Source organism: Perissodus microlepis, chromosome 7 (genome assembly GCF_051167445.1).
Source record: "Perissodus microlepis isolate ML-2025 ecotype Zambia chromosome 7, ASM5116744v1, whole genome shotgun sequence".
NCBI lineage: Eukaryota > Metazoa > Chordata > Actinopteri > Cichliformes > Cichlidae > Perissodus > Perissodus microlepis.
In genome coordinates this window covers 44,688,204-44,702,644 of record NC_140467.1, presented here as the reverse complement: position 1 = coordinate 44,702,644, position 14,441 = coordinate 44,688,204, and the positions used below count along the sequence as shown (strand labels likewise).

The window sequence follows — 14,441 nt, the reverse complement described above, 5'->3', positions numbered from 1 at the left end:
GCCTGTCAATGACTCGAGGATTTTCATCAAAGTATTAAAAACAATGAAGTTTGTCCACTTACTTCTGAGCTTTGTGGGGCAATTACTCAAAAAATGTATTACAAAATAATCATGGTTATTTTGAGTGTCTATAATGTTGTCTTTTTCTCCCTCTCCATAACACACATAGTGTAGTGTAAATCTCTACCACTGGCAGCGAGGACGCTTTCAAATTTAATATGGAGAATGATTATTGACTTATTTTAGTAACCTTTTGACCTTCTACTGCCACTAGCAGTGAGGAATATCAAGTTATACACAATAATTATCTCAATTTTTTGGATGCCCCTGAAGCTCCCCTTTGGCCTAATGATCAGCCTGCGAGGTATCAAAAATCATATTTGGAATTTAATGAAATAATCATAGATATTCATGATAAACCAGCACTCATGTATTTTAATTTCACCGAGTCCATGAGCTTTGCTGTAGTGCGACACTCACTACTGCATTTAAGCCCCACTACAGAATACGATATTGGACGAGGAAAATCATGTTGTGCATTCCATACTGCATGTTTGTTTACTGCAGGGTGAACATAAACTGTACACCTCGAAGGAGTTAAGATAAGGGTTTTAGGATTCTAGTTTTGTTTTTCCCCTGCAAACAAACTGTGTGTGCTGGAACTCGGACACAGAAAAGCAGACACCTGAGGCAGAGCAGATGTGGTAAAAGGCAGCTTAACCCTGTAGTCTGGCATGCATACAGTCGGCAGCAGGCAGGCAGTCAGAGCAAACAAACAAATCCAAGAGATAAACAAACAAAACAATTCCAACTGGCAAGCAAAACATAACTATAAGTCACTTTAGGAAACGTACAAGCAGACAGACGAAATGCTCTATTTCTTCTGTCTGCTTATATACTTTATAAGTTGACACAAAGGACATGAGTTGCTCTATATCTAATATATGCTGGTACGATGCAGGTGAATAGTCAGGTGGTGATATCAGCCATTAGCATGATGAATAAACTGAATGTGAGCAGCCAGTTGCCATGACAGTAGAAGGTAAACAAAAACAACTACAAAGCATTTATAATAATCACTAAGGCTACAGCTAATGGGAGCCTAATGGAAAAAAAATGAGATAGACAGAGAGAGAACAGAAGGTTATTTACAGGCTGGTAACAAGAAACTGGAGCAGCAGATTAAGAAGACTCAGATCATTTGGCCAACGTTGTGAGATACGCAGCTCAAAATCAACTAGTAGTGGAATTAAGTGTACCGACATATTCTTATGTTTTTATATTCTTCCTCTAATTACTCCAGTGTTGCTTTTCTGTTACCCGACATTCACTTTAGAGTCATGGTGTAAATACCTTAATTATATTTGCAAAAATACTCATATTTTAAATCTGTCTGTCAAAGAATCTTATCAATTAGATACCCAGTCATGTAACTCAATTATCAAAAACATGACATTATGTACATAATTGAAATAATACAGCAGTATACAATAGAGGAAAGCACAAACAACTTATTAGCGAAAAATAACACAAAATTATATGTGTCAATAAGTCAATGAAATTTTTTGTTGCACCCATTCATTATTGCTGTCATTATTTTGACTACTGCATTGACACTGATATACAATGCTTTCTTTTTCTCCCCATTCTTCTGCATTTGAATCATAATATGCAGAGCTAAGTGAACAATGCTGCTACTCCCCGAGTGGGATTTCTTTACAGGACTCAGAGAAGGCTGCGTAACAGCTCTCTCCTCAGCATGTTAGCAGAAGAATTTACTTCAGCCAGTACCACTGTAAATGAGACCTACTGGCAGAAAGGGGCCTTGTCATGCTTACCTTTGGTCACTTTGACCTCGTAAAGGCTTTTAGCGATTTATTTTGGGCTTCTGGCATTTTGCTGGGTACTGAACACTTTACTTTCAAGAACACCAGCGGTCTTTCATATCTAGGGAAGATTGTTACCATCGTTATTTTGCTTTCACTTATACAGAATTATGCACTTATTAATTTTAAATGTTCAAAACACATTGATTGATTCAAAATGTGTTTTACGCCAGACACTTAAACCAATAAACAATGTGGGATCATCTGACAAGCTATCAAATGTAACAGACAAAAACATGCAGGTCATTGGTCTCGATAAGACTGAATGCTAACACATGGTTTGGTACTTAATTTTTAGGGAAAACCAAGTACATTTGTTGAAGGCTTTGTGTTGGTCACACTGTACTGTGGCAGTGTTTTTCTGTCAAATGAAAAGAAGCAGCTGATGACTTTTCATGTGTAGGAGGAAACAAATGGCAGTGTATTCTGTCAGGACTTCAGAACAACCAAAATGTTAAAAGGGTAAAATAAATAAATAACAGAGAGAGAACAGATGAGTTTTGGGATGTCATTGCTTTGTTTGTTACAGAATGTAAAGGCGAAACATTATTTGTTATTCTCATATGAGCTGTATATTTTACCGCAGCACAAAGGACTTGCACACATCCATCTGATGCAGTTCATCTAGCTGTACTGAACCTGTTTGTTTTGTTTTGTTTTAATATATAGATGTTCTAATACATTTTGAATTCACCTGGACAAAGAAATATATACTGTTAATGCTTCTGCAAATGTACCGTCCATGACCCATAATATAGCTGTATAAGAATCCAGAAAGCCTTCTCACAGCTCCCTTTGGAACCAAAACTCATTGGCATCAATTAGAGATAATCTTGTTCGGTGATTGGAGTTTAACGATTGGTCTGAGAGCAGTAAGAAAGAAAGGTAAGTCAGCGTCATTAAGCATAGCGTTTACTGATTGACTCGTGAAACCCTTTTAGCCCCTCTACTGCAATTACCAACAAAACCCAATCTATACACATTATAGGTCTTAATTTTCTCATTTAAATTCAGTCTGGTCAGATGGGAAATGAAATTACAGTGAAAACAAAAGATTTAGCTACTTTCCAATTGATTTTGCAATAGAACCTCGAACCTAGAGCATAAATACAACACAATCACATCTGTTCTACTTTTCTGTGGTTTGTTTGTTTATTTTTGCCTTTTTTTCATGCAAAATAATTGGCTCCTGTTTTGTTTTGTTTTTCTTTTTTTCAGGAAGTAGTTTTGTGGTGAGCATGGGCAGTTTCTTGGATGTTTCTAATTGGTTAAATCCAGCAAAGCTAACTCTCTACTATCAGACCAATTCATCCACACAATGGGTCCAGGATTACTGCGGCCAGAGGACCACTGAACCCTGTGAGCAGATTTGTGATCAGGACACAGGTTGGTGCATACAAATATGCAGACACTGACGTCTAACCATTAAGCCTAAACCCTTGTTTTTAGCATTTTTTTTAAAGTGGTAAGTACTTCAACAGTGGAAAAAGTGCAGGTGTATATAGAAGACATTACAATGAGATCTCTATCTTGATGTTTTACTGATTAACATAACATGTGCTAACTTTTAGTTGTATTTTATGACATAAACCCAAAAGTTAAAGTAAGCTAAAAAAATAAAATAAAGCTCAAACAGTCGATGTCGTCTGGTTCAGAGTCATGAGATTTACACCGCCACTCACAACCCTGTGTTTTTCATGTGGACTTTTTCTCATTTATAAACAGTATAAACATGGCTCTTTATGTTCAATATTGATACCGCTTGTCAGTAAGGGCATAGACACCAGAGTGTACCGTGTCGGAGATGTCAGTGCCTTTGGCAGTATTTGAGTCCCTCCGCAGGAGAATGTTTTGCTATAAAATGATAGACATGCTATTCCCATAAATTTGTAAAGTTGTCATAGTGAAACTGCGTAAACAATGGAATTAACAAGAAACCGGCAGCACTGTCAGTGAAGAGGCCACGTAGAAATACAAGTGTATAGCAGAGGTTGTCACTGTTTGCATTCATCACAATAATTATAGAGAAGCTATCCTTTATTCCACAATTTAAATGAAAAATCGAAAGAAAACAAGACAGAAACAATAGATCAATTATACGGTAGGCTTTTTCTGTAAAACATTTCATCCTTACTTTGCTTTAACTTTTGGTTGGCCTAAAAGCACTGAAAGGAGCTGAAAATATGTTTTCATCATGTTATAAATAAAATGGGAGTTAATGTATATTCCACATTATTTTGTAAGTCTTCTTTCTTTGCTGTAGGGAAAGAGATGAACTAGTCAAGCTGAGCAAAGGTGTGTGGTTAATTTATTGAGTAAATTACTCAAATAATAGTAACAAAAGTTCTTACATCAGAGCTCAGCATATGAGGCAACAGCATTTCTACTATGTAAGCAAAGGTCCTTAATGTCTTTTGCCCCATTCAGGAAAATCACCAGCTGCCACTGCAGTGTCTGCAGCGTGTATACAATCATGCTGTATGGTTTTACACCTACATTTGCTGACATTAAAACTTTACCAACAAATGCTAAGTATGCAGCATGATGATATTTATCTTGCCTTGAGTGTCCTAATTCCGTTGTGTTTTGCATGCCCAAGTAGATAAAGTCTAAGCTCATTAGAATGGATTACATCTGTAATGTATGTGAAATTTATGTAACCCTGGTCAAGGACGTGTTGAGGGCTAATGCATAATGTATTAGAGTTCCAGACACTCAACTCAGTGAGTACACAGGAAGATGCCAGAGATGGAGCTGCACGCATGTATTTGTGAAATCTTAGTGTGTGCACTTAGGTATTTCATAGGTCTGCATCTGCGCATTATATTTACTCATTCAACTCCAAGTACGCTGAGCATTTTGACTTTATTAGCACTAGAGTCTAGCTCTGCTCTCATCTTTCTGCATCCATTTCTCTTTTCATCTGTCCTCTATAGAAGATTATTTAATCAATGACAACATGGACATTTGTTGTATCTCCTCAGGGCAATCACATCCATCCAGAAGTAGAATGAAAGGTGCTCTTCAAAGAAGCTTTCCATTTATATAACTAATGTAAAATATAGCACACTTATACCCAACCAAGCATACATATATTTTTGAGACGGAAGGACTTGTTTAGCATATAAAAACATAACTATAAGTGCACTTGTAATGTTTACTTGGATGTAAAAAAAAAAGCCAAGTAAAATGGCCAGACCCCGATGGATGGATGGATGGATGGATGGATGGATGTATGGATGGATGGATAGATAGATAGATAGATAGATAGATAGATAGATAGATAGATAGATAGATAGATAGATAGACCACTCGCAGGGCTACCAAATATTACAACATTGAAAAACTGACTGATATGGATGACAGGAAAAATATATTTAAAGAAGAAATGTTGACTTGAATCTAATACAAGCTGTGAATGGTGGCATTGTTTTCTGTTGGCTTTTGGGCAGAAATGATAAAGTTAAGGTTTAAATGCCAACAAATACTTATTATACCAAGCAACATATTTACCAAGCAACAATACCAATACCAAAAACAACACTAAAACTTTGTTTCATTAATAAACATATTTTATACAGTGTATACTCTATACTGAATACCATAAATGCAGGTTTAGATATTTAAATCGGTCATTTTTTACTCCCAGCATGCATACAAACACATCTTGTCCTTTATAATAGCAAGAGGTATGTTTTCAGGATGGTCTCACACAGCATTTCTATTATCTCCATCAATCCAGCTTCAGTGTCATGTCGGATGACAGGCACTGTTGACTACTAGACACTGTATCATTGTATCTGGATAATCAGTCATCTGTGCCTTCACCTTCCCTCCTTGATCAAGTGCTACAGTGGAGGTCAGTAGACACATACATGATGCAACACTTCCTGCTGTCTGATAGCTGGGCAATAGATAACTTTAATTAGACTTGGAACTATAATATCTGCCCATGTATATGTACGTTGGGACAAATAACAGCTAAAAATCTTTTGAAAATTACTTAAAATGAATGTCAGATAATATCATGACTCAAGTTACCACTTTATTATCCTTTCACAGTCATGCTCCCTAAACATAGGCTGTTGCTAAACCCTTTCCATTTCTCATCATGCATAACTTCCTAAAGACTCACAGACCTCCTTGGCTGCTTTTGTTTTCCTCATTTAAAACGTTTTCTCTCTGGCTCCTCCTGCCGCAAGTAATTGGAAATGAAACTGTTAGGGTGTGTAACATGTACAGTATACTATACCCCTGGTTTAGCTTTTCATTTCGAGCACAAACTGTGCTCGTAAGCACGCGTCCGGACACACACTAAAATGCACACAAACACATACTGCTCAAAGGAAACACTTATATTTTATCTGCCCAATGATAATGCCTAAGGCCTTCTCCAATATTATAACAAGTGCAAATAGGCACCAGAACAACAGTAAGTCTTTTCTGTGCTAACATCATAAACCTTGAAATTTGAAAATTATCCAGACAGCCAGAGAAATTATTATGATGACATACATCGTTTATAGCATCAGTTTAATACAAGAGGAAGAGAGATGGTTCGTGCGATCAAGCACCTGCCATTGTTATACATTTCACGTTCTTAATTTATAAGAGGAGAAAGTGAGAGAGCAAAAGAATGAGATAGAGAATGAGGAAAGGATGGTGACAAATTTTATTGGCAATTTTAAACTGGTGTTTACAGAGGATGTCATTATCACTAGGTGGTGTGAGGCTGTGTGCCTGTTTAGACACCTGGCCGAAATGTACAGGGAAGGGACTCTCTGAGCACAGTTAAATAATTGGTTTTAACAAATGGCTATTTGGAAGCATTTAGCTCTTAATTAGACCTACACTATATTCTGATTATTCAACCATTTCTTGGGAATCACTGAGTTAACACTGAGTTAACACTGAGTTAACACTGAGTTAACATGCTCTTTCAAAGCCCTGAGAGAAGGACGTACATGAAAACACTAAATTTGCACTGATCCATCCAAAAGAAAAAAAGAGAGTAGCTGTCAATACACATTTTAGTGGTTAGAGTTGTTCCAGGTTAACAAGAGCAGAAAGTTTTACTCAACCTGAAAAAATAAAAACATCAGATCAAAACAAGAGTTAAAGCCATTAAAATTACTTTGTTAAATATCTTTCAACATGTTGTTCTCAAAAATAATAAATAAAGTAAAGTAGCTCATAAGAATATACATTTAATGACCCAAAACATCAGCAACAAAACCTAAAACAGAGCAGATGAGAGCATGAACCAGTGTCTCCCCGGAATCTGTTATCTTGATAACAGAAGCCAAGTGTACACTGTGAACGTAAAAGCAGTTACCACACTGCATTAGCAGCTCAGTGATATTCAACTTTAATAACCACACTGTTGCATTTTCTCTTCTGCTCAGAGAGACGTTTTACTATTGGCTATCTCCTCCCTGCCACGCTTTTCTGATACGCTCACTGTTGCTGTTGTTCCTCAGATTTAAAAAGAAATTACTACAAGCCATTAATTCTTACTTCAAATCTTCCTTTTAATATGTTACACCCATTCTGGGTTTTTAGATGGAGATCAAAAATCCAGAGCTTGCAAGTCATGTAAAGGTTAGTTCATTCAGCAGAATGTGTAATCAAGCATACTTATCTATTTCTGTTAATCACTAGATCCTCCTTTAAATGCGCTTGCAGAAAGGTAAGAGCCCTGCTTCAATGATTATTTACACAGGCTGTTTAAGATTTACAGAAAATGTGCTTCTAGACTGGTGCACTTAATCTGAAACAAGGTAGGAAAGATTTACAGTCCTCCTGCAGCTTTGAGGCCTGTACTGCTGTACAATTCATCTACCTCTCCTGACAATCTAGTGGGAGCACTATGGGTTTTATGTCTAGGCCTTATGTATACCTCTGCCACAGCTGGTATTGTTAATTAAACTGTAAACACAACTTATGATAAAAAAGGAATGTCTAGTTATAACCATCTGATTCAGGTGATACTGACTGAGGGGGCGTGTACTGAGCAAAAATGCATGTTGTTGTTGTTATTATTATTGTTTTATTATTATTGTCATTATTGAATAATACACTGCCAAGACAAGAAATAGTACCATAGCCAAGATAAAATAGGGGAGAGAGTTTTGCTTTCGCCTTCTAATTAAATCCAAAGCTAAAGGAAAAAACGTCCAATTCGTGACTTCAATTTGATTCCTCTCAGAAATAGCTAGTTACAAAGAGCCGTGTTGTCTCCACAGTTATTATTAGGTCCAAATATCTGTCATCGGGAGCCATTTCAAACAAACATGTAAATCAAAGCAAAACATTACATTTGTAATTGCTGTTAGCAAGATGCACAAATCACTCATGTACTCAAATACTAACTCTCTTAATTATAGTAATTTATCATCAATTTTAACCAAATGGGTTCAGCTGCATTTCTTCTTCAGTACGAATGCTGATGTAGAAACAGAAAGATTATACAATTTGAGCAAGCTAGGACCATGTCAAATAAACTGTCCAAAATGACTGTAGGATAATTAAAGTTTAGAATCATGAACTAAAAACAGTGTGACCATTTCTCTCTCTGAATCTCTGGATATGTGGTTAAAAAAATCTAACTATAGAAATCTGTGACATCTTGCTTCATATGAATCACATCATATCACTTTCAATATAAAATTAACTATAAGAGTAGATATATTTGTTTTTGTTGCTTTTATCTGTTTATTTATTTATTTCTATTCAAAGAGAAAGTCCATTGAGTTGGCATCAGTGGGAAATGTGGCCAAATTCTAACTGTGATGTAAGCCCTAAACTCTATTACATGACACAGTGCAAGTGAAGCGTTCAGCTAGCAGCTAGAGTCTAGACACACTCAGCCAGTTCATTCAGCAACAGAGCTCCAGCAATTTAAGTATTACGTAGTTTTCTATTTTGTACAAATAAAATAAAGTAAAATGAGGTATCTTCTAAACACAAACACAACTGGACTACAGTATTTAACAACACCAGATTCTAAAATCGATGGCACTCTGAATGTGTTTTGCTTCTATTGCATTTTTGCTGATATATGCAACAAAACAAATAATTCAGGTTGCATCACTGTTGCTACTCTGGCACTAACATAATAATGGAAATGTTCCCAGTTCCTACCAGACTTCAAGGAGAAAGAAAAGAATAGAATAATAAGGGTACCTTACCAACATGTGTGGTAACATGTGATGTGACTGCTTATGCACAAGATTGATTTTTCTAAGCGCAGCCTCTGGCAGTCTGAAGGAATGCAGTATAACTAGGTTAAATATGTATGTGAAGACTAGCAATGGGAACGTGAACTGTGTGTGTGTGTGTGTGTGTGTGTGTGTGTGTGTGTGTGAGTGCGTGTGCGTGTGTGTGTTTGCAACATGAAAAGGATATCTGTTTGCCAAAAATGAAGGACCACATTCGATGAGCTTTAGTGGCAGAGTAGTAATTTTAACACAAACCTTAATATTTCCCTGACTTTAATGTAGTTTAGTGTAACAAAACCAACCATGGTTATTTGATATACCAGCTCATAAAGACTACAATCCTGCCAAAAGTGTAAAATCAAAAATTGCATTTGTGAGCAGTATTTGTCCATAGGTAGTGGCACACTGGCCATCAGGTGTACTGGGACAAAATCTGATTAGCTGGTTTAATGCCAAAAAGTCCATAAAGGCCTGCCTGTCACTTACTGATCCTCTTTATCCGCCTGCCGTTTGGGTTGTGCGTGAGAGCATATTGTTTTCTGAATTTCTTTCCCAATACATCCCTGTTTAAAAAGGCTGTGTTGGAAGACCTCAGTTAAAGAATGTGGCAATCTGGACAGAAAGGAATATCACAAGTTATTAAAAAGACAGTGATATAAAAAAGTATTTTTGCCTTTTCTAATTTTTTTCATACGTTTCAGATCATCAAACAGTCTTTAATGTTAGACTAATATAAAAAAAATTTATTATAAAATGCAGATTTGAAAAGATGAATTAATTCACCAAAACCCATCAAAACCTACCTTGGCCTATGTGAAAAAGTAATTTAGCCCTAAACCTAATAAGTGGTTTTGCCACTCTTGGTAGCAAGAACTGCAGTCACACTTGCTGCTGTGTCCTGCTGTATAACCCAATTGTACTTGAGCCTTAGGCCATTAACTGATGGGCGGACATACTCCTTCAGGAATTTCTGGTAGAGAACTCAAAGAAGGAATTCATGGTTCTCTCTATTACGGCAAGTCATCCAGGTCCTGAAGCAACAAAGTAGCCCCAAACCATCACCCTACCACCACCATTTTGACTGTTGATATGATGTTCTTTTTATGAAACGCTGAGTTTTATGTTAGCAGTAACAGGCTGCAAACACTGTTCCAGATTTTCTCCATTTGTGGACAGTTGCTAGTCATAAAGCCTTAGAAGTGGCTTAGTAACTCTTTTCAAAGTGATAGATATAAATGACTTTGATTGTTGTATGGTATGTTGCTTTTTGGGATCTTTTAGACTACTTCACATTGTCTGACAGTGATTTCTTGATTTAACATGTCTGGTTGTGTGTGACTAGTAAAATTTAACTCAGCTTTCCAAAAAAAGAGGTTAAACACTTTTAACTACATAATTACACATAGGACCAAATAGGTTTGGCTAACCCTTTTCCTGTAATAAAATCATCATTAAAAAGTTCAGTTTATATTTACTTGAGTTATCCTTTTCTAATGTTAAAATTTGTTTGATGATCCAAAACATTTAAGTGTGACAAATATGCAAAAAATAAGACATCAGGAAGGGGTAAATACTTTTTCACAGCACTCTAAAGTCTTGGATTGGATTAATTAAACTCTGTGCTGTTCATTGATCTTTTATATGAAATGGCTGGATGAATGTTGTGATATTTTACTACTACTTTAAAAAATGGAACCATTTCAAGAGCTTTAGTTTTTCATTTAGCAAGGCCACACTGAAAGCTACTCTTTGACAGGATCTTGATGGTGCATCACTCCTTGAGTCAGTCTCAAGACTATAATATCAACCAATGAATTATTAAACGTTAAGTGATAAAATTTGAATGGCCTAGACAGGGTGGCCATTACACATTTTTCCAGGGTTATCCCTCTGTACAGGTCAACAAAAAGCACTTATTCTGGGAGCACTGCAATGCAAAGGTTATAGAAGCCAGCCTTGGCAAAATCTCACAAATGTATACAATCACTTAAAATGCACTTGCCTCTATTTTATTTATTATATTAGGCAGCATAAAGATCACATCGAAATACTAATTACCCACTGTGACTGATCTGATGAGGAAATTTCAATATTGAAAATAAGGGGTGGTTTTAAACTTCAGTGCTACTCAAGGAAAGCAGCATCAGAAATGTAAATCCTAAACTGCTATGCACCAGCAAAAAGCTGCTGTAGCCCTGTCTGAACGTCTCTGTTTGTTCTGCAGTGCAATCTGTCCCACCAGCTGTAGAGAAGCCAGGATAAAAATGCCTTAGTTGAGGATGATGAAAGATTTGTCCTAATATTGGGAGAAAACAGAAAGCCAGTTGTCAGATTCTCAGTGGAATTCATGACACTGATCAGCGCATTGATAACTAATCACATGTATGTTACTGCTTTGTCTTTTCAATGCTGACTGAGACTTCAGCTGTTTGAAAGGAGATGCACTCATAACAGTCATATTGTATAATTTACTTAATGTAACCAAGGGAGGGATGGATGGATGGATGGATGGATAGATAGATAGATAGATAGATAGATAGATGGAGAGATGGAGAGATAGATAGATGGAGAGATAGATAGATAAAATGCAATGTGCCATGGCTATAGTGCTGCAGCCTCACAGCAAAGGTGCCTCTGCAAAATAAAGCAACATATCAGACAAGTTTGAGTTATTGGAACGATTTAAAAACCCACAAGCTGGAAAGGAAGTGGCGTTTCACTAATTTATAGGAAATTCACCTAGCCTGGAAAGAGTTGATTAATTTATTTTTAAAAAAATGCCCACTGTGAGGCTCATACTAGCTACTATTCATCATTGATAGAAGAAAAGAAAAACGCCCCAAGGTTCATAGCCAGTCTGACAAAGAGCCATAGCTCTGTTGAACCTTGTATGTTCTTTTCCGTGGTAATGATTTTGTTAACTTCTTTACAAATAAAGTTTTACTCATACTCGCAAAGGGATCATCAAGTACAGCAGCTTTATAAACTGCAAATTTTAATTTAAACTCATTCACTCCTATTGATCTCTCTCAGCATCACCATGTCTACAAACCGCATCTGTACAAGACTGTTCAGATAACTCAGATAAATTAATGGTTCATTTTTAAATATGATCAATTTATTTTAGATTATGTCTTGATGCATGCTCAATCATCCAGGAAAGTAAATCTCCAAAAGTTGATTCTGTTCATCTGGACGTAGCGTTTTGTGGGAGAAACGTTTCGTCACTCATCCAAGTGACTTCTTCAGTCTCAGCTGACTGCAGGTTTCCCCAATCTTATAAACAGTACATTTGCATAGTGACTGAAACCAGCCCACTGAAGGAACAATGGGCTGGGAGGTCAGTTCCTTAATCTTAATAATGCAAATTCTCATGACCATTGATCAACAACCACTGACCAAAACCCACTGATCAAAGACCACTGATCAATGGCCATGAGTACCATTCACAGAGAGTTGGGGAATGGCTGCAATCACAGCATTGTAAGATGCGAAAGATGTACCCTTAGGCCCCCTCCTCGATTCAGAGATGGTCTTTCCCTTTTCACGTAAATGGCCTCCTTGACTCCACGCTCAAACCAGCGTTCCTCCCTGTCCAACATGTGTACATCCTCCTCATTGAAAGAGTGTCCACTGGCCTGTAGGTGTAAATACACTGCAGAGTCCTGGCCTGACGAGGTAGCTCTTCTGTGTTGGTTTCCCCGATGTATAAATCCTCTACTGTTCAGCTGGCTCACAGCTAGGGGTCCTGAGACAGATGCCCTCTGTCCATTGAAGATGAGGCTTTAAACTTTCTTTTGGTTCCCTTTTTCCTATAGTTAGGGCTAGATCAGGTGACCCTGAACTCACCCTTGAAGATTTGGGATCATCCACTGTGAGCTTCTCTTTTAGTTCCCACTTTTTATACCTGAATATTATTGATATGACAGTATTACATATCATTAATTGTCGAATTTCTCCTGCTGTTTATATGTTGTCTTTTTTGTTGTTGTTGCTGTGGTTGTCTCCATATGCTATTCTTTTCTAGCTTCACTTTCCCCTTGACAACCAAGCCATTCACATAGAAAACTGATTATAAAGAATATTTTAACTATGTTCTCTTTCTAATGGTGTAAAGTCTTTTCCTTTCAGTATAAAGCATCTTGAGACGGCTACAGGCATGAACTGGTGTTAAATATATACAACTGAATTATTGAATTGTAATCTGGAAGTAAAACAGTAGTGAATATGGCAATTACTGCACAATCAACATGACAGAAATAAATCTAGGTACAATATTTCCCTGAAAAGAATTAGGTTTTACATCATGTAACATTTAGTTTGGTACATCTCTAATAAATGAAGAGATCAGGGTGATAGATAAATATCTGCCACTGTGCATGTTTGTTTTTCTCTGTACGGCAGGAGAATGTAGCTGTCATGAGGGTTATTCCCCTGATCCCGTTCATAAGCATCTCTGTGTGCGCAGCGACTGGAGTCGCAACGAAGGGTAAGTTGTGTTGTCTGTAGTTATTCCACTAATGTAGAGATTCACTTATACTTTTCAACCTTACGCATGACTTCAGAGCCGGTAGTACAACCACATCATTGCACTATATTAACTTTATTTAAAATAAAGGTGAGCTCTTCACTGTGATGGATTTGCAGTTCTGTGCAGGATGATCATCTCAGTATTAAAATGAAAAGAAACTTAGAACGCTTCCTACATGGTTTGGAAAATAGCAGTTTGTAGTTAATATGATAAAACATGCACTTCTACCAATACAGGCTTGAAGAAGTAGTCTTTTTAAAGGGAATCAGGTGTATAGGTTGAAGAAATTAGAAATGAGAAGGGACGTTATTGACAAAAAAAAAAAAAACAGGAGTGGAGGGCTGAGATGAAACGCATGAATGGGAAAGAAGTAAAGTCACTGAAGAGTGCTTGACAGGCACCGAAATGATCCCTCTGACTCTGACCTTGTTTGACACTTAGCTGGCCTAACCCATCATTGGTCTCACATTGTTACTCACCAGCACCTGTCATCCCCTGGATTCAGTCCAGTAACCAATCAAATGCCCATTGCTTTTTCTTTTTTTAAGAGTAGCAGCAGACACAGTATAGTCTTGTACAGCAGACAGAAATGTTAATTAAATGACAGTTTTTCAGTTTTTGTATTCAGTTATGTTTTATACATAATATTATATACACTTTGAATTACTTAAAATGCTGAACTAAAAGGCTTTGTGCATGAAAAACAACAATATAAATGAGAAGACTTGATGGAATTACATAAAAACATCTGTTAGATTATTTTAAAAATGCTGATAAATCGCTGTCTTTGATCATGCATTCCTT

The 14,441-nt window shown here is 36.8% G+C and overlaps 1 protein-coding gene across 1 annotated transcript in view; it reads left to right on the top strand.

Moving 5' to 3' along the window:
* The window catches only part of astn2 (astrotactin 2), a 274,357-nt gene that overhangs the window by 127,981 nt on the left and 131,935 nt on the right, over positions 1-14,441 (top strand). The window contains exons 7-8 of the mRNA XM_084935333.1: positions 3,105-3,272; positions 13,511-13,595. Coding sequence (XP_084791459.1) covers positions 3,105-3,272; positions 13,511-13,595 — 253 coding nt within the window. The remainder of the gene's footprint in view (positions 1-3,104; positions 3,273-13,510; positions 13,596-14,441) is intronic.